The 21385-nt window shown below is 37.5% G+C and overlaps 1 protein-coding gene across 5 annotated transcripts in view; it reads left to right on the top strand.

Annotated features, from left to right (window-relative positions):
- The window catches only part of LOC124625799 (histone-lysine N-methyltransferase 2D-like), a 319652-nt gene that overhangs the window by 218677 nt on the left and 79590 nt on the right, over positions 1-21385 (top strand). For 3 of the 5 annotated variants that reach the window (XM_047149255.1, XM_047149257.1, XM_047149253.1), the window contains 4 exons: positions 8179-8290; positions 10599-10814; positions 13700-13864; positions 20471-20647. In XM_047149255.1, the coding sequence (XP_047005211.1) occupies positions 8179-8290; positions 10599-10814; positions 13700-13864; positions 20471-20647 (670 nt within the window). The remainder of the gene's footprint in view (positions 1-8178; positions 8291-10598; positions 10815-13699; positions 13865-20470; positions 20648-21385) is intronic. The other 2 variants (XM_047149258.1, XM_047149254.1) reach the window with 1 other exon arrangement.

Raw genomic sequence — 21385 nt, 5'->3', positions numbered from 1 at the left:
CTAAAAGAAATTATTCAGGTAGTAAAGGGAGACGAAAATTTAATTTAATAGTCATGGGTGACTGGAATTCGAGAGCGGGAAAAGGGAGAGAAGGAAACATAGTAGGTGAATATGGATTGGGGGAAAGAAATGAAAGAGGAAGCCGTCTGGTAGAATTTTGCACAGAGCATAACTTAATCATAGCCAACACTTGGTTCAAGAATTATAAAAGAAAGTTTTACACATGGAAGAATCCTGGAAATACTAGAAGGTATCAGATAGATTATGTAATGGTAAGACAGAGATTTAGGAACCAGGTATTAAATTGTAAGACATTTCCAGGGGCAGATGTGGACTCTGACCACAATCTGTTGGTTATGACACTGCAAAAAGGTGGGAATTTAAGGAGATGGGATCTGGACAAACTAATTAAACCAGAGGCTGTACAGAGTTTTAGGGAGAGCATAAGGGAACAATTGTCACAAATGGGGGGAAAGAAATACAGTAGAAGAAGAATGGGTAGCTCTGAGGGATGAAGTAGTGAAGGCAGCAGAGGATCAAGTAGGTAAAAAGACGAGGGCTAGTAGAAATCCTTGGGTAACAGAAGAAATATTTAATTTAATTGATGAAAGGAAAAAATATAAAAATGCAGTAAATGAAGCAGGCAAAATGGAATACAAACGTCTCAAGAATGAGATCGACAGGAAGTGCAAAATTGCTAAGCAGGGATGGCTAGAGGACAAATGTAAGGATGTAGAGGGTTATCTCACTAGGGTAAGATAGATACTGCCTACAGGAAAATTACAGAGACCTTTGCAGAAAAGAGAACCACTTGTATGAATATCAAGAGCTCAGATGGAAACCCAGTTCTAAGCAAAGAAGGGAAAGCAGAAAGGTGGAAGGAGTATATAGAGGGTCTATACAAGGGTGACGTACTTGAGGACAATATTCTGGAAATGGAAGAGACTAAATGGGAGATACAGTACTGCATGAAGAGTTTGACAGAGCACTGAAAGACCTGAGTCGAAACAAGGCCCCGGGAGTAGACAACATTCCATTAGAACTACTGACGGTGTTGGGAGAGCCAGTCCTGACAAAACTCTACCATCTGGTGAGCAAGATGTATGAGACAGGCGAAATACCCTCAGACTTAAAGCAGAATATAATAATTCCAATCCCAAAGAAAGCAGGTGTTGACAGATGTGAAAATTACTGAACAATCAGTTTAATAAGCCACAGCTGCAAAATACTAACCTGAATTCTTTACAGACGAATGGAAAAACTAGTAGAAGCCAACGAGGCAATACTGACCTTACGACTTATCTTAGAAGAAAGATTAAGGAAAGGCAAACCTACGTTTCTAGCATTTGTAGACTTAGAGAAAGCTTTTGACAATGTTTACTGGAATACTCTCTTTCAAATTCTAAAGGTGGCAGGGGTAAAATACAGGGAGCGAAAGGCTATTTACAATTTGTACAGAAACCAGATGGCAGTTATAAGAGTCGAGGGACATGAAAGGGAAGCAGTGGTTGGGAAGGGAGTGAGACAGGGTTGTAGCCTCTCCCCGATGTTATTCAATCTGTATATTGAGCAAGCGGTAAAGGAAACAAAAGAAAAATTCGGAGTAGGTATTAACATCCACGGAGAAGAAATAAAAACTTTGAGGTTCGCCGATGACATTGTAATTCTGTCAGAGACAGCAAAGGACTTGGAAGAACAGTTAAACGGAATGGAATGTCTTGAAAGGAGAATAAAAGATGAACATCAACAAAAGCAAAACGAGGATACTGGAATTTAGTCGAATTAAGTCGGGTGATGCTGAGGGAATTAGATTAAGAAATGAGATACTTATAGTAGTAAAGGAGGTTTGCTATTTGGGGAGCAAAATAACTGATGATGGTCAAAGTAGAGAGGATATAAAATGTAGACTGGCAATGGCAAGAAAAGCGTTTCTGAAGAAGAGAAATTTGTTAACATCGAGTATAGATTTAAGTGTCAGGAAGTCGTTTCTGAAAGTATTTGTATGGAGTGTAGCCATGTATGGAAGTGAAACATGGACAATAAATAGTTTGGACAAGAAGAGAATAGAAACTTTCGAAATGTGGTGCTACAGAAGAATGTTGAAGATTAGGTGGGTAGATCACGTAACTAATGAGGAGGTATTGAATAGGATTGGGGAGAAGAGAAGTTTGTGGCACAACTTGACTAGAAGAAGGGATCGGTTGGTAGAACATGTCCTGAGGCATCAAGGGATCACAAATTTAGCATTGAAGGGCAGCGTGGAGGGTAAAAATACACTAAGCAGATTCAGAAGGACGTAGGTTGCAGTAAGTACTGGGAGATGAAGAAGCTTGTACAGGATAGAGTAGCATGGAGAGCTGCATCAAACCAGTCTCAGGACTGAAGACCACAACAACAACAATTGATGAAATGTAATTCTCTCCAAGATTTGGTTTCATCTGGTTCCTACTACAAACTGCAAGAATAAAAGCTATATCCTTATAAATTGCCATGCACTTATAAATGAAGACAACAGAAGAAATTTTCTGGAAGTAAATCAGTTTTGGAGACCTTTTGATCTGAAATCTCTCCATACCTAAAAAGTGTTGAAATGCTCCTTAGTGATGTCAGTTTGCTAAGGGAAATGAAAAGAAAGTTAAGAATATTGTAGGAGAATATCCAGCACATTTCAGAAGAAACAGAAATGGCGAAAGATTGATCAGTATGTGTAACATTTCCCCGTAAAAAACTGGTGTCCCTACATGATTACCAAGAAAAGCTCAAGCCTGGATATCTCAAAATCTAAATCTAGAAGAATTTCAACTGGATCTTATCACCACATTCAAAAGGAATTCAAACGATATTATGGATGTTAAAGTGACCAGAAATGGGGAATTTGATTCAGATCATTATCTCTATGAGGTTAAAATATGACTTCTCATATCTAAAACAAAAAGGACTCCAGCAGAGCCATCATTTCAAAAGAAAATAGAAAATTTTAGAGAAAAAATTGAGACAACTAAAAAAGGTGATTGTGTGAATCCCAGGTACAAATTACTAAAGTGACAGAAAAAATTTAGGACTTACCAACAGTAAAAAGAGTGATGAGTAACTAGGAGATCACTAGAAGATAGAACAATGGACTAAAAAATATAGGTGTTTAATAAAACACCACCACCCAGGAACCCTTGCAATTGACCAGATGCAAGAGATGTCTCATATGTCCTCCCACTACCCATGTGCTGCAGTCCTGTCGCAGGCATCAAAAGGGAGGGCCACCTTAAAATCAACACTGTGATCTACAAACCTAGCTAAGCTCTGAGCCACATTCTATGTAGGCATGAAAACTAACAACCTATCTTTCCACATGAATGTCCACTACTAAATTGTGACAAAGAGATAGCTGGACCACACAGTTACTGAACATGCCATTCAGCATGATGTGCTTCACTTTAATGACTGCCTCACATTCTGTGCCATGTGAATTCTTTCCACTGCCACCACTAGCCTTACTGAACTGTGCAGGTGGGAACTCTCCCTATGATAATCCTCCATTCCTGTAAGTCCCCTGGAGATAACCTCTGCTGGTCCCTGTCCTCCTGTCTATCTCTACTAGGCTAACACCTCCCCCACACCACATCATCTCTTTATCTCTGCTACCATCCCAGCTAAATTTCTGCACATCAGACGCTGTTACAGTCGGGCCTTAGTGTCCAATGGTAGTGGCCATGAGTGTAAACTGTTGTTATTTTGAAAGTTTGAGTTCTACTTCAGGAGGAAGACTTTGTCTGAAAGCTGAAAATATCTCTAATGTTTTTTTTCTTTGTGCCTGTTTATGATTCTGTGTCTCCTCTAAGTGATGAGTTGCAACCTGTCATTTCGATATTGTTGTTCTTTCATCCTGGACTTTCAATTGTTTAACCAAAGTCAGTGACTAATTCTTGGAAGAAAATCAAATGAAATTAAGGTACATTGCAGGGGAGAAACCATACAACAGAGTGGACTAAAATAGTTGTAGTGGATGTAATAGGTATTAAAACGGAAGGGGCATATGATTTGACAAGTGTCTGCAACAAGACTTGCATAGGTAGAAAAAATAACAGAACGTGTGTGTGTGTGTGTGTGTGTGTGTGTGTGTGTGTGTGTGTGTTTGTTAATGCTAAATGACAGAATTATAAGCTGGGCAGAACAGAGGAACTTGCAAGATGGCTGTGGTGCAATGCAGACAGTAGTTGGTTGGAAAATGATTGTTAACAAGGAGATCTATGAAAAATAGGTAAAATATCAGAAGTAATGGCAGGACGAAGATTAATCTTTTTTGCACATATATTGAATGAATGAAAAGGCTAATGAAACAAATCTTCCTGTATTTCTGGATTAAGAAATCAACAATAACTTGGTTACAGAGATAAGAAAACTACTAACAAGAAACAATGTCAAAGCATAATAATAATATAAAAAGATTGTTTTAAGAATATAGTACTAGATTTAGAGTGCTTTCAAGACAAGAAATAAAGAGCAGGAGCATCTTTGACAGAAGATAGGAAAAGACAACACAATGAGAAGATTGAGTAGTACTGGAAAAATTGGAAACAACAAAGAGGAGGATTTGAAGTTCTAAGATCCTAGTTGATTAATACAAAGGAAAAAAAATTACAAGACAGTAACCATGTTTCTTCTCACACCCTCTCAATGGATTAAAAATTGTAATCATTTAATACAGCACATTCTAAAAATATATTGTTATTGTCATTTCCTTGAAACTGTTGCTGCCTTTTTAATACTACGTTGTTTCCTTTGAAATATCCATTTCTTTAGCTTTCTTCATACCAGCAGCTTCTTATACTGTTCATGACACTATTGCCATTTTATCCGATCTCGTGCCTGGTCTGGGCAAAGGCCTGATATCTTGAGGTGTTCGTGCAGTCATCGCTGACTACTCCATCCTACTGTCCATTTACCACGCACGTACTCTTAAACTAAAAACAGTCTTTGCCACTGTTGTTGCATCTGTTCTAAGAACATGCGCGTATCATCATAGATGGCTTTCTCCCATTTTATCCAGTATTGACACTACATGTAAATTATTAACTTATTTTATGACATGATCATACACTGTTAATTCAGATGTCCACCTGAGCTTGCCAACGAGTTGTTGTTCCAATTCTTTTGTTAAAGATCAGCGTTCAGTACCATGCAGTGCAATTATACTTATTACAGATCAGTGTACTTTAGGCTTGTCTGTTTGGAATCATTTGGTCACAGGATAAGTCAGTCACAGAACCTAATAAGATTCAGTGCTGCTCAGGCAGCTGGAGAGGTCTGTGCTGAGATTTCAATCAATCAAGAACGAACATGTTGTCGGCAAATTATTCTTGGTATGGTCATTGTCGTTTCTGGTATGTATCCAGATTTTCCTGCTGTAAAATTTTTCTTCAGTGTTTGTGCTACTAGCACATTAAAATCTCCCATTACACTTTTCAATATAAAATGTTTGTGGAAATGAAATGTGTTATATTTTGTTATTTTGATACCATTGAATTTGAAACTAATGTTGAAATTCCCATAGTAGCTCTATTTTTTGAACTTTATCCGTTGCCTATAATTTCGCATTTTTCATTAAATATTAGGTATCACAAAACATTTGATAGCACCGCCTGATAATAGTGTGGTATTTACAGCACAGTATCATTGTGTGATTGGGTGCATATTCTGCTGTTCTTATAAAGTGATCAATAGTATTGTGATCAAATAATAGACTTCAGTTTGTAGGAATTATTTCAGGGAGGAGTTCATTTAGTCTCCCCATAAAAAAGGCATTTTCTTGTGTTTAGATTGAAGGAAATCTGGACTAGACCCCACTCAGTTGCTGTACTATGTGTTTGTGTATCCTCAGTGTGTGGATAAATGGAACACTGTGTGCTTGACTTGAACGTGGCTCACCAACCATACTAATTTTTGTTATTTCTCTATGATTCCCAGTGTAAACAATAATGTATGTCTCAATGGAAAAAGGCAAGAGTTATTTTCTCCAATACATGCTCTGCAATTCATTCTGTGTGATGTAATGTTTCAATTCATTTCTCCTCTGTAAATAAAAAACCATGCTGTTAGAAAAATGCAGATTTCTCTCAAAACACAGCCGCTTTGATTCACAAGATGGCGTAAGGGGAGCTCAGTGATGTCATAAAGGATCTAGATCATCATTTAAAAAAATCGTAACAGCTGGCTTCACACTTAGCTGTGGAAGTAGCCATAACACTGTAAAAATGTCTAAAAACACATGTAAAAATGTCTAAAAACACAAAGTACAAACATAACTGGAAAGACCGAGCAAGGTGGCGCAGTGGTTAGCACACTGGACTCGCATTCGGAAGGACGACAGTTCAATCCCGCGTCCGGCCATCCTGATTTAGGTTTTCCGTGATTTCGCTAAATCGCTAGAGGCAAATGCCGGGATGGTTCCTTTGAAAGGGCACGGCCAACATCCTTCCCCATCCCTCCCTACTCCTATGAGACCAATAACCTCGCTGTTTGGTCTCTCCCCCCAACCAACCAACCAACCATAACTGGAAAGCTGTCATGAAATGTTGGGTACTAAGTGACCCTGTGTTAAGTGAACATTATTGGACAGTGAAAACAGGTGCCCTTGTAACATAGTACCACTGACAGAAGGCTGAAAAGAAATGCTTGTAAGATATTTGGTGATTTTTAATCTTCTTTCATCTTTTCTTGTAATATATATATACAAAAAGACATTATCTGAAGAAAAGTTGATCTATAAATTTTGACACAAAAAAGTCAAAAAATCATATCCCATTCTACATAACATTCACCTTTGCAAAATCTGTGAAACAGTGTTATACTCTTACGGTGGCTGCTGTCACTATTCATAGCAGTATTTTACCATCTCATCAATCCATTTACAATAATGTCTTTTGAGTGTCTAAGGGAAACATTCCACGTGGGAAAAATATATCTAAAAACAAAGATGATGAGACTTACCAAACAAAAGCACTGGCAGGTCGATAGACACACAAACATACACACAAAATTCAAGCTTTCAAAACAAACGGTTGCTTCATCAGGAAAGAGGGAAGGAGAGGGAAAAATGAAAGGATGTGGGTTTTAAGGGAGAGGGTAAGGAGTCATTCCAATCCCGGGAGCGGAAAGACTTACCTGTGTATGTGCGGATGGATATGTGTGTGTGGTGAGTGTATACCTGTCCTTTTTTTCCCCCTAAGATAAGTCTTTCCGCTCCCAGGATTGGAATGACTCCTTACCCTCTCCCTTAAAACCCATATCCTTTCGTTTTTCCCTCTCCTTCCCTCTTTCCTGATGATGCAACCGATTGTTGCGAAAGCTTGAATTTTGTGCGTATGTTTGTGTTTGTTTGTGTGTCTATCGACCTGCCAGTGCTTTTGTTTGGTAAGTCTCATCATCTTTGTTTTTAGATGTATCAGTATATATATCTACACACACACACACCAAAGTTCATTTTGCAAGTTGTGGACACAGAAATATTGTCCGTAACCTGAAGCCATTGCCTAAGTACCCTCAGTGTGGTATTCCCCATGTTATTTCACTAGTCTCTCTCAAACTCTCACGGCCGTATGGCTTCTGACAACCGTCTCTCTTTCACATCCCAAACAGTTTCACAAGACACTTGAACTTAACTTCACTTTGCTTGGCAGAGGTGACCGAGCGGTTCTAGGCACTACAGTCTGGAACCACACGACCGCAACGGTCGCAGGTTTGAGTCCTGCCTCGGGCATGGATGTGTGTGATGTCCTTAGGTTAGTTAGGTTTAAGTAGTTCTAAGTTCTAGAGGATTGATGACCTCAGATGTTAAGTCCCATAGTGCTCAGAGCCATTTTTGCCAGAGCCATTTTTGCTTGGCAGAGCTTTGCTCACAGCAATCTTAGTGCAGACCTGAGTGCTTCAGGATCTCATAGCTTGGAGAAACACAAATAATTCTCAAGCTGATCACATGCCAGCAGAGTCCTCAAGTCACCAGTAATATAATAACTATCCTTTGAAAATGTACTTTTATTCATTGGACAGAAGCTGCAGCTGATGAATTAGGTGAATTAAAATTCAAAATTTTATATTTGTTTTACTCATTTGAAGTTATTAAATTGTTTGATATTTTCAGTTAGAATTTATGTATTTGTCTGTTTTCTTTTTTTTTCTTTTCAGAAGAAGTTCCATGATAAATATAAAAAGTGGGAAGTACAGGTATCAAAACCAGGTGCCAAAAAATCATCAAAAAGGCCTGTTAAGAAACAAGCCAAACTGGTGGATGAACCAGGTAAGTTTTTGTACTGCAAGAGTCATTTTGTTTGTTAAAATATTCGTAATTCAATATTCTGCTTTGTATTTGTAGCTCTACTGAGAATGGCTCAGTAGGTAAGTGACAGACTATTCGTCCAAAGGTTTGTTGTTTTGTACCCAGGCAAGGATTTTTGTTGCTCCCTACCTCTGGCAGCAGCTTATTAATTTGAAAAATTATTAGTTCAGAGTCCATGTTAAACTGTAGTTACCCTATAAATGGCTGGGTAAGTCTGTTTGGAGATTGGAAGAAAGCACTGGCGTATCACATTCAGTAGGACCATGTTTAGTATAGAAATGCTGTTTTCAAATCAAATGTAGTTTTGAGGACAGTTTTAATGCAACTGTTACATAGAATTAAAACTGTTGAGATACATCACAAGTGTAATATAACATGAAACAGAGCTGGTATTTTAGAATTTATGACTACAGTTGTACAAACCCACAGAGAATTGCAGAAGCAAGAAAATTTGGTGCACAAGTTGATTATGCATGCTGTGATTGATTGGTGCTGAGTAGTTTCTATTTTATTGTCCCTTTACCATGGTAAACTCGAAAACAATTCTGTTCTTTTTTTCTCATCCCTCCCCCTAGTAATTAATGTCATGTGTAAGTAAACAAACAAATTACATTTGCCAGCAGACAACACAAAGATATGTAAAAGTTCATTAGGTAAAGGATGTGACACAAAGTAGGGACAGTAATGACAGACGTGCCAACATTTTTGGCATGACATTGTTGATGTTTCCTAAGCCAATAGCTGTGGCACAGTACAAGAAAAGGTCAGCTGCGTGCCACTAAATATATTCTAATTTGGAAATATTAGTAAGTGAGAAAAGACTATAGATGTAACTGTTCGGGTAATGCATGTTTAATAGCCTTGTCTTATTTGAAACTACATATTAATACATATATAGTGCCCAACGAATGGTTCCAATGTAATGTGTGAAACAAGTACAAATTGCAGGTCATCTCCTTGGAAGAATAATACTAATCGATTCTAATCGAATCTGACATGTAATCACCACGGAAGACTTAATTTGGAAGGATATATCAAAACAAAGAAAGAATCACATTTTGTTAGTAAAAACAACTCACAATGCAGTAGAAATGTCAGAAAACTGAAGTTAGCACCGTAGTGGTTATATGTTGCTCCCTTCTTTTGTTTCTACATGAACTCCAAATCATTTCTCACTACTTGAAGTACCAAGGAATTCTTAGTTTTACTGTCAAAGGCTGCAGACTACCAAATCTTGGCCCACATTTTGTTGACTATTGCTACAAAATAAAAATAGTTTAAATAATTGTCACAAGGTATGTATTTTTCTACCAGTTGGCAGTGATGTAGCTTCTCTGTCTTTCTCAAACTTCTGCCCCACTCTCCTCCTTGCTCCTACCATTTTCCAATCTTTCCCAACCAACTACTCTTTCCAGATACAAAATTCCACAATTTAGTGTCACTATATTTTGCTGTAAGCCCCCTGTAAGTAAGTGATGGACAGCCATTCTGTCTCTTTTGTAATTTTAAAGCATTTGACAGTTAAAACTTGAAGGTTCAATACTGTTATTTACAAGTTTTAATTCTCATCAGTTTTATTCTTTTCCTTTCCCTAACTCTTGTGTAGATTTGCGTAATCTGTGACCCGTGTTGATTTTTAATTGCAGTTGATACTTTTTGGACAGTGAGAAAATAAAGATTTAATGCAAAAATGGAATATCGAGATACAACTTAATATATGCTCACTTTTTTTTTTCCTGCATTGGTTTTGAAGTGTTCTAATCTCTTGTTTTGAAGTCCTAACATTAGATTAGATGAACTGCCTGACTGTATCAGACACAATTTGCATTTATTTTCGGTTCCTGCTTGTGAAATAAAGTTATGGTTGCAAATGCTTGAAAGAGAGAGTTGGTGTTACATTTACGTACCCGCTGCCACAGTTTGCCATGTCAGTGAATTCTATTTTAAACACATTGATTGCCCTCATTATGGATGATGGTATAACGTTAAATAATATTCACGTTACTTTTTTGAAAGTATTTGGAATTGAAAGATTTTGTTTGTTTGTAGAAGCAGTTAACTGAAATAGATTTATGTTGCATTCTATTTTACCCACATTTAAAATTTTGCAGTCTCATACAACCCTTTCTTTTGTTGTTGCTTAATAATTGTGGTGGTGGTGGGGGTGGTGGTGGTGGTTGTGGTGGTGTTGGTGGTGGTAGTGATGATGGTAGTGATGATGGTGGTGACGATGATGATGGCAATGATGATGGCAATGATGTTGTTACAGTGTGCCTGACGCTTTCCTCTGATGAGGAAGAGCGTGGGCATTGTGAAGGGGAGGTGCCACAGAGAGGATCTGGCCAATCTGCTGTGCAGATGGGATCTGCTGTTGACTTGAATTGTGATCTCTCTAGTTCACTTTTGAAAAAGGAACCTCCACCAAACTTTTCAGATGAAGAAGATGAGCTGGTCTCTGATATTAACAAACTCAAGAGTGTCTGTGGTGAGTTCCATTTGTTTTAATGGTTTGTTTCAAATATACTAGGTATTAGATGTATACATTGACGAGATCTTTCAGGGTTTTGTCCTTGTGCCCAACTATTGCTGTATCGCTCTTAGTTAATATACTCTTGTTGTTTGGTCATGATCTTTCATGATACCGTACTTTTATTATTTAATTTTAGTTTGTTTACATCTACATCTACATGGATACTCTGCAAATCACACTTAAGTGCCTGGCAGAGGGTTCATCGAACCACCTTCAGAATTATCTATTATTCCAATCTCGTATAGCGCGCGGAAAAATGAACACCTATATCTTTCCGTACGAGCTCTTATTTCCCTTATTTTATCATGGTGATTGTTCCTCCCTATGTAGGTCAGTGTCAAAAAAATATTTTCGCATTCGGAGGAGAAAGTTGGTGATTGGAATTTCTTGAGAAGATTCCGTCGCAACGAAAAACATCTTTCTTTTAATCATTTCCAGCCCAAATTCTGCATCATTTCTGTGACACTTTCTCCCATATTTCATGATAATACAAAATGTGCTGCCTTTCTTTGAACTTTTTTGATATACTCCGTCAGTCCCATCTGGTAAGGACCCCACACCGCGCAGCAGTATTCTAAAAGAGGACGGACAAGCGTAGTGTAGGCAGTCTCCTTAGTAGGTCTGCCACATTTTCTGAGTGTCCTGCCAATAAAACGCAGTCTTTGGTTAGCCTTTCCCACAACACTTTCTATGTGTTCCTTCCAATTTAAGTTGTTCGTAATTGTAATACCTAGGTATTTAGTTCAATTTACAGCTTTTAGATTAGACAGATTTATCGTGTAACCGAAGTTTAATGAGTTCCTTTTAGCACTCATGTGGATGAGCTCACAATTTTCGTTATTCAGGGTTAACTGCCACTTTTCGCGCCGTTCAGATATTTTTTCTAAATCGTTTTGCAGTTTGTTTTGATCTTCTGATGACTTTATTAGTCGATAAACGACAGCGTCATCTGCAAACAATGGAAGATGGCTGCTCAGATTGTCTCCCAAATCATTTATATAGCTAAGGAACAGCAAAGGGCATATAATACTACCTTTGGGAATGCCAGTTTACACGATGGATTTCCGTCGGTTACTACAAACTGTGACCTCTCGGACAGGAAATCACAAATCCATTCACATAACTGAGACGATATTCCATAAGCACGCAATTTCAATAAGAGCCGCTTGTGTGGTACAGTGTAAAAAGCCTTCCGGAAAATAAGGAATCGATCTGAAATCCCTTGCCAATAGCATTAGGAAACTTTTGTCAACAAATATCTTCAGTTACATTGCAGTCGTCGGAGGTGCAATTTTGGAAGGTGTGCAGTATACACATCCACAGCTGCCAATAATGTCTTCATGCACTCAATGGTTGACAGCCAGACATTTCCTTAGATGTCGTAGTATGTGAAAGTGAAAGTGTAGCAAAACTTAGTCAATAGTGTTCAAGTTACAATAAATTGTACTTCCAATTTTAAAATAATATGAAATTCCAGTTTATCTGTTTTAAAGAAACACCTTAAACAAGACTGAAAAGTTGTATAGACAATACTATTCCACATATCAGGTCACCACGAATTTTATTATGCAGAATGAGCCCAATGTCACAAACAAAACTGTGTTAATATTTGTACTGTGTCTGCTAGGCTGCAAAATTTACACTTAGTTCCTGTGCAAAGTGTGATCAGACATTCCAGAAATCTTCCTGTGTTGTTAAATAGGTGTGTAATTTCTTTAGTATTTGATTGCTTTCCAACCATTTGTTCACATTTTTCAGAACTGTAGAATATTTATCATTCATTCCTGTAAGGGAATATTTTAATGTTTGTGTTGTTTTCAAATAATCTTTTAGTAATTGTATAATGACTTGGATGTATTGTGATATATTGTAAATTTGCAAACATTTGAGAGTGCCATGCAAAGATTTGTACAACACCATCAGTTGTAAACTTGGCAACTTTATGATAGAATCCTCACTCAGAAACTACCATCCCCATATTTCATTTTGTATTTACACAAAAGAAAGTTTGTTTTTGAGAATTTTCAAAAGTTTGTTTTTGAGAATTTTCAAAAGTTAAGAGTATTGTGCATAACAATAGTTCATAATAAATTAACATGAGTTACAGTCACTATTGCAAATGTTATAACTAACATATTGTGTTACATTTAGTTATCCCTTTCAAAAGGAGTTTAAATTGTCTGCATTTATTGTAAGTTAAAGCTATGTTAGAGATTGTTAGTCACTGTAACCTCAGAAACCTTTAGGGAATCAGTAACTTTTATTCAAGGTTTTTCTGCTTTTGTAATAGAAGTCTCTTTTTGGGTGTTAATTTCTTCAGTTCTTGAATAGAACTAGACTCAGAAATTTAGAGAATCTGGAAGCTTACTTAAAGTTTTTTGTGTATGGTCTTATGGGACACTGCACTAGTTACAAATCAGCCCCATTGTAATTGCTGTTTTCAGTCACAGGATAAGTTAGTTGAGATTCAAAAAGCAGCCAGAAACTACCTATCAAGTGATTGAAAGCTGCTGTAAATGGGTGTGTTGTGAGGGGTACTGAGAGTCGTGTACTAAAGATGACAAAGTTAGCTCAAGTACTGTCATCTCTTCAGGTAGTATAGGAGGTATCACTACTTGTTCATTTAAGTGGCTTGTCAGTGGTAGATCTAGATGGTCTGTATGGATGAGTCAGAGACCAGGGAGAACTGCCGTGTGGAATGGTCGTGCAGTTAGAGGTGCCGTAGTAATCTCCATTCCAGAGATAAAACCAGGAATTATACTTTTACATTATTTTTTTTGTCACTTATATTGTTGTGTATTTGTTGTGGAACAGTAATAATAATGTGAAGTATTCATCAGGTGGAGGGCGTGAAATGCAGAGTATTGTGGATGGTAGCATGGTTGGCACATACACCCTCCTAGATTGCCGCACAGTTCGGATTGGGAACTACAAAGTTGTGCCTAAAGACAGAGTCCTGTTGTCATCAGCTGGTATAAGGATTCAGGTGCCAGCGTTAACTGATGGTATGAGTGTCATTTTATTCTTGTTGCTTTGTTCTTTGTATTAGTTTTAAAGTTTTGGTGTGAGTGTGTTGGCAGAAAATGTAATGAATTTTACATGCGACTATGCTGAATTACTTAGCAGTTAATTATTTCTTTTGAACTGCAGGAAAGGGAAGAACTAGTCAGCATTCCCATTTCACTTAACTTTTGTAACTTCAGTGTTCATTAGATGTGTTAAACACTTTATGAGAAGTGTCACAGTCTGTCTGTCATGTGTATTGCTGAAAGGAGATCTGTAAAATTTGAAATAGTCATGAGATGTTAAACTCTACTATAAATAATAGGTTTAATTTTAATAATATCCTGAGAATGTGAGAATGACATTCCTTTCAGTATATTCCTTATTACAAGGTCTGGGGGTTTTGGGAGCAAGGTAATGATGCTGCCTTGACTTTTTGGAAATTAGCTTCTCATTTAATCTTTTTAGATGCTTAGGCTTTTTTAATGATTTACCAAAATTGGTTAATTTTGTGCCAGTATTTCTTGTGGACTTTGTTCTACAACCATCACAAACGGTATGAAATGCATGCTGTTCTAATAATAATCTGTTAGAGGTGCATTTTTTTTATATTTTATTTGCTCCCACTGGTTTGTGCCAATAGCTCATTCTCTAGTGGTACCTTTTGCCAATCAAGCTATTATGAGCACATATATCTAAATATGTACAAATAAATGTTTAATTTTTCGTTTAATTATAATTTTTACTTACATTGTAATACCACAGACCAAATTAATCAGAAGATACAAGTATACCAGTAAATGGGAAATTCATGTCATTAGATATCATCAGTACACGAATGTGCCAGCTGTGGGAACCATAAACATCATAAGAAATAACCTACTAAAACTTGACAAGATTAACCAACCTGAAATACATGTACTGATCAGTTTGAAAGAAATAGTGCTACCAGACAATTACTTGACTTTGCAAGGAGAGGTATACAAACAGAATGTTGGATTGGCTATGGGAAGCTGCCTTGCAAGAGCCCTTGCAAATATTTTTCTAGGCCACTTAGAAAATACGTTTTTCAGTGAACGAATTAGTAGACTGATTAACACTTGTTACTTGGGTCATGAGAATTTCTCATTTTGCAATAAATGCAAATACAGATGTGAATTCTGCTTCAAGATGCAGACATACAAAATTACCTAGTAAATACTGTTGTATTGAGATATCTATTTTATCAGAGATAGTTGGAAATTGCTTTATTTTTTTGCTTATAAATACTGACAGTGTACTCAGTTTTTCATTAGTGGTATTGCAAATCTCTTGTGAAGCCCAATTTATAAAGTTAATCTGCATAAGAATGTATTACAAAATAAAAAATGTGTAGACATAACATATCAGTGCACTCAGTGCTCCGATGTCATGCCAGTATGGATGGTTTAACAGCGTACATCTGCAAATTGCCCGGTCTATTTCAAAGCACTAAGGTTTGGTCTTCAGTCATGTATTGTGAAAACCTTTTAAATTTGCATGTGTAATCATTCAGAAACAAAAAAATTCCAAAAATAAATGCTACATTTTTGAGTCCCTGCTTATTACCAGTGTTCAGGAGATGATACCCTCATTTTGTTTAATCGAACTAATGACAAAATTATTGAATTTCACCAACAAATGATAACAGCATCAAACTTACTGTTGAATATGATATAAATGATCATGAACTTCTTAGACATAAAAATAGCCATTGATAATTGTCCATCAATTTGACGTACTTCATAAACCATCCACAAGTGGCTGCATGGTATATAACTCAACATGTCACCAACTAACACACAAAACTGTGTTTTCACACTATGTTACATAATGTGACTCGAGTTTCCATTAATACATAAAATATGAAGACACAGTTGCATACAATTTAAACTGTAGCCAGAAATAAGGGCTATAATTCTAATACAATCAATAAAATCTACAGATGTGCAAATGTAACTGTGGAAATAACAGTAACTGAAGTAAACAGAAAAGTTCACGGTGCTACTATACACGAGCAATTTTTCTCAAAAAGTAACACATTTCGTAATACTGATTTTAAATTAGCTTCTGCATAGAGAATTAACTTGGAATGAACATAACACACAGAACAGACAAAGCTCAAAAGTACAACAAATAAGAATTGTGGCACAAAACTAAATGGAGTGACTGTGGTGTATTCTATGCCTGACAAACAGGATGAAAATTTACTAAAAGATATAAAGAACACATGAACAAAAGCGAAAGCAACCTTTCTACATTTAGTAATGCATTTTGGAGAGAACTGACACTCTGCAATAGGCATAAGTACTAATCTTGGTATTCTTTGTAGAGCTAAAAAGGAAGCTACATGAACATCTTTGAGGATATAGAAATCTACAAACATTTGGGAAATATTCCTAATAAATCTTAAACAAATTACCAGTACTCAGAAATAAATATTTTGTTGATGTTATCAGTATATGTTTTATCAATGACTGAGTATTCAGAACAAAACACAGTCCCAAATTTTACACAAGATATAAATGGATTTTTATCAAAGATATAAATTTAACAACAAACACACAAATTGTTTTACACATTACACATAAATTGATAATGTAACAACCATGAACAAATATGGTGAAACAAAAGATCACATTTGGAAAAATAATTATCAAGAAGTACATAAAAAATAATACAACCAAAAATTACTTATTTATATGTACTCATCACATAGAAGAGGCATTGAGCCACAAGCACAATGAAAAGGCTAGTGAACATTTAAGATTTCAGGCAAAAGGCCTGCTTCAAAAATAGAAACACACACACACACACACACACACACACACACACACACACACACACACACACACATACATCTCACTCACAAGTGGTAGTTACATTCAATATATGTGCTGGTAATAGCACGATTATAACTTGATATGGTTCAAGAATGATCCATTGATCAAAACCAGTAGCAGTAAATAAAATATGAAAAATCAACTATGGTAAATTATTTTTACAATAGTATGCATTTCATACACTCCGTGGCCATAGTTTACTGCAGAAGTATTCTTGCAACAAAAAATTAAAGAAAATCTTCAGAGAGCATAAAGAACGAATGCATACATATATAAAATGCTGACCTTTTTTCTTTTACTGAAAAACACACAGTTTTTAGTAGAGCTGCAAGAGTAGGACTGAAAAATGTGTTCATTAATCCCTTAACCTCAAAACTTTTTTTAGATTATGTTCAAAAAATAATACTTTTTTATTAATGAAATCGTCCTGTAATGAGTGACATTACATACAGACACATAACAGCTTTTAAAGATCAAAATAATGAATTACAAATTTTGAAGATCACCAGTAATATTATTCTGAGTATACTTGTGCACTGGACTTTAACTAAAATATCCTGAAACTTGAGTAATTTTTTTAGTTTGTATGTAGCTGGGAAGTGTAGTCATGTATTTCATAACAGTATCCTGTGAACATAAATCCTGGAGGAGTTCACTGAAGCACAATGGATGTACTGATCTCGTGCTGTTGGTGAGTACATGTTATCTAACTGACGAAATGTCGTCACTTTAAGTCTCTAATGAGGTGACATCACATTCTTCTTGACTTTCTGAGTTGCTAAATTTAATATCAAACTCAGGATAAGTATAGCTATCCTTTTTGTAAATCAATGCATAAATAGTACAAGAGAGAGACCGAAAGTGCTTGTTTTGTTGTTGAGCATCCAAAACTGCAGACAATAGAATGATACGTAGTGGTAACTACCTCATCCAAAACGTGACAGCCAGCTACAAATGTAGTACCAGATGCTCCGTAGCAGTTTAACACTAAACTATCAGAGCTGAAGTAGATGAAAGTGGGATTTTATTTCTCCGCAGGTCTTTTCTTAAGTTGCCCGAGTATTCTCATGATTTTAATAGAGAGTCCTTCGTTGGATATAGGAGGGAAAAACAAATGGACACACATACGTGAGTGGCGCGCACACACACACACACACACACACACACACACACACACACACACACACACACACACACACATAAATTCAGCCCAGTTGCCATTTAGGAACTTGTAAATGGTCAGCCTGTAACAATCTACTGACCTAATCTGATACATATCCTATAAACAGACTCACCCTACATCATTTCGATAAAAAAATAGTTCGGATGATATGTGGAATGTGACCAACTAACCAACCGTGTATCCTCAAATGGGGCCCACTTTGAAGATGAAAACCACTAATTGAAAATGTCTGGTAAGTACACTCATTTGCAGCATCAGTTCCATTTATATTGTGTCAAACTATGCACACAACATTCTCAAACAGAACAGACTGCTCATCCACTGCCTCCCGAGTTTATTTTGTTGAAAACTGTTACAGTAAATGACAAGGTTAAGTGTTGAACAATGGAAAATCCAGGATGGAATGTAACAACTATATCCTCACTCACAATTACTTCGCCTTTGAAGGCATTAACTACAAACAAATACCTGGTACGGCTATGGGCACCCGAATGACACCATCCTATGCCAACCTATTCATGGGCCATCTGGAGGAATCATTCCTAAAAGCCCAGAATCCTAAACCCCTCACCTGTTTCAGATTCATTGATGACATCTTTGCTTTCTGGATTGAAGGTGAGGACATTCTATCCACTTTCCTCCAGAACCTCAACAACTTCTTCCCCATTTGCTTGACCTGGTCCTACTCAACCCAACAAGCCAACTTCCTAGATGTTGACATGCACTTAAGGGATGGTTACATCAGTACCTCCATCCATATAAAACGTACTACCTACTAGCAATACCACCACTTCTACAGCTGCCACCTATTCGATGCCAAGAAGTCCCTTCCGTACAGCCTGGCCACTCGTGGTTGTCGCATCTGCAGTGACGAGCAGTCCCTCTCAAAATATGCCTAGGGTCTCACTGAAGCATTCATACATCGTGCTTATCCTCCCAACCTTGTACAAAAACAAATCTCCTGTGCTGTATTTTTCCAGTCTCCCGCCACCTCCCACAGTCCGGCCACAGAGGAGCATTCCCCTCGTAACTCTGTACCATCTGGGACTGGAGCAACTGAATTACATTCTCCACCAGGGGTTTGGTTACCTTTTGTTGTGCCCTTAAATGAGAAATGTCTCACCCACTATCCTTCCCACCCCTCCTACAGTGGTATTCTGCCGTCCATCAAACCTACACAACATACTCGTCCATCCCTACACAAGCCCTGCTCCCAATCCCTTAACTCATGGCTCATACCACTGTAATAGACCAGGCTGCAAGAACAGTCCCATACATCCTCCTACCACCACCTACTCCAGTCCGGTCACTAGCATCACCTATCCTATCAAAGGCAGGGCTCCCTGTGAAACCAGTCATGTGATTCACAAGCTTAGCTGCAACCACTCTGATGCATTCTATGTAGACATGACAACCAACAAGCTGTCTGTCCACATGAATGGCCACCGACGAACTGTGGCCAAGAAAGAAGTGGACCACCCTGTTGCTCAACACGCTGCCAAACATGATATCCCTGATCTCAATGACTGCTTCACAGCCTTTGCCATATGGATCCTTCCCACCATCACCAGCTTTTCTGAATTGCGCAGGTGGGAACTTCCCCTGCAGTACAACCTACGTTCCCGTAACCCTCCTGGCCTCAACCTTCGTTAATCACTGTCCTCATCCGTCCAGCCCCCTCTCTGTTCTCATTCCAGCACTACACAGCCATCATTTCACCGCCACACCCACTCTTTTTAATTTCTTTATATTTCTCTCCTTTCTGCCAGTTACCCCCTCCCCACCCCACCTTCTCTCCTGCCCTCCGTCTAACCTGCAGCACTTCTTTCTCCACCACCCCCACCATACTATACCTCTCCCTCCCCACCCCAGCCTCCTCCTTACCCCCACCCAGTTGCCATTCCCATCATGCACTGGTGCTGCTGCTCGCAGTATGGTTTCAGTTGTCTGAGACGGCAGACGTGTGTGTGTGTGTGTGTGTGTGTGTGTGTGTGTGTGTGTACTGCTGACAAAGGCCTTAATGGCCAAAAGCTATAATTGTGTGAATCTTTTTGTTGTGTCTGTCGTGACTTAGCGGTTCCGCTATATGGTGAGTAGCAACTTTCCTCTCTAATAAGATTAAATGTTGAATAGGGGCCCACTAGACGACATGTAGTTCCTTAAGCAGTGGAACTAAATGTGTGTCTTTTTTGTGTCTAGGTGCTATTACGCACTGTCAACACAGAGTATGAAGAAATTATTTAATCACCAGCCATATTGACAGACCATTTTTTCAGTGTGTCGTATCTGTTGTATGTATATGTACCTACAGGTGTGCGACTAATGAAAGACATGCTTTAGACTATCTTTTTAAATTCCTTTCAGAACCAATTTCACTTTATATACCAAAGAGGGTCCACTCATTTTGATTTTTCTTATAGGGACTAAATTTTCATTCATTATGACATCATTTTATAATAGTGTTAATGATATCAGAATACCAGTGTGGAAAGAGGAGTAACTGTATTTTCCCATAGCACACTAAATATATGTGGAAGTAGAAAATTTTTCATCTTCTGTTTCAGACTCTGCTGTTGTTACGGTGGCCATGGAAAAGTCAGAGCTACGAAAAGTTCTGATAAATTTTGGACGTGGAATGCCAGTATTGTTCCTCTATACAAACCGTCTAGCTGCTGAACGTATTAGGCGGACTCTTAGTATGGAACCTAGTCGTGGACCTTATTATGATCCCAACAGTCTAGGTAATTTGAATATGTAGATTTGAAAATTTTGTTGCTATTAAAATGTATTACTTTATATTGAAAATGGAAGTTGAACATAAAATAGTTTGAACATAAACAAAACAGATAATGTTTAGATTTAACTATGTGCTTCTGAACATATGTAATATCCAGACTTAATTTTACTTGGAAATGTCGTGTGTGTTGATTGTGTTCAAGTAGCACACAGAGGTTTATTCACATTTATTCATCATATTAATTTATGACTGTCATAAGTGAACTCTCATTTATTCTTCTCTGGCCTTTTTAGTTTCTGAAAGTGTTTTGAGATGTTGCCATTTCTATTCTTATTACTGTTAGGCATTTTTCCACTGCTTTCTTAATGTAATAATTAGTTTTCTTTTTTATGGATGTGGTCTTATCTATTGTGGATATGGAAAATGATGACACTGATTAATAAAGATTATGAGAAATGACCGCAATCAGTTGCTTTTGTGTTGGAAGAAATGCTTTTATTTTATCATTACTGGCTTTGTTGCCTAGCAAACCATGATTGGTTGATATGCAGTAATATCGACAACATTAGGAAGAGGGTAGATTGCTACTCACCATAAAGATGACCCATTTAGTTGCCGACAGGCCCAACTAAACAACTGTTACACTTTATAGGTTTTTGACCTCCTTCAACAAAGAAAACACATGCACATGTGCGCGACCGCTACTAGCAGCAGCTCCGACTGGAATGCGACGTGTCATGTG

This window comes from Schistocerca americana, chromosome 8 (assembly GCF_021461395.2).
Source record: "Schistocerca americana isolate TAMUIC-IGC-003095 chromosome 8, iqSchAmer2.1, whole genome shotgun sequence".
In the NCBI taxonomy this organism is placed as follows: Eukaryota; Metazoa; Arthropoda; class Insecta; order Orthoptera; family Acrididae; genus Schistocerca; species Schistocerca americana.
Note: the sequence above shows the minus strand (reverse complement) of the source record. Positions and strands in the feature narration are given on the sequence as shown.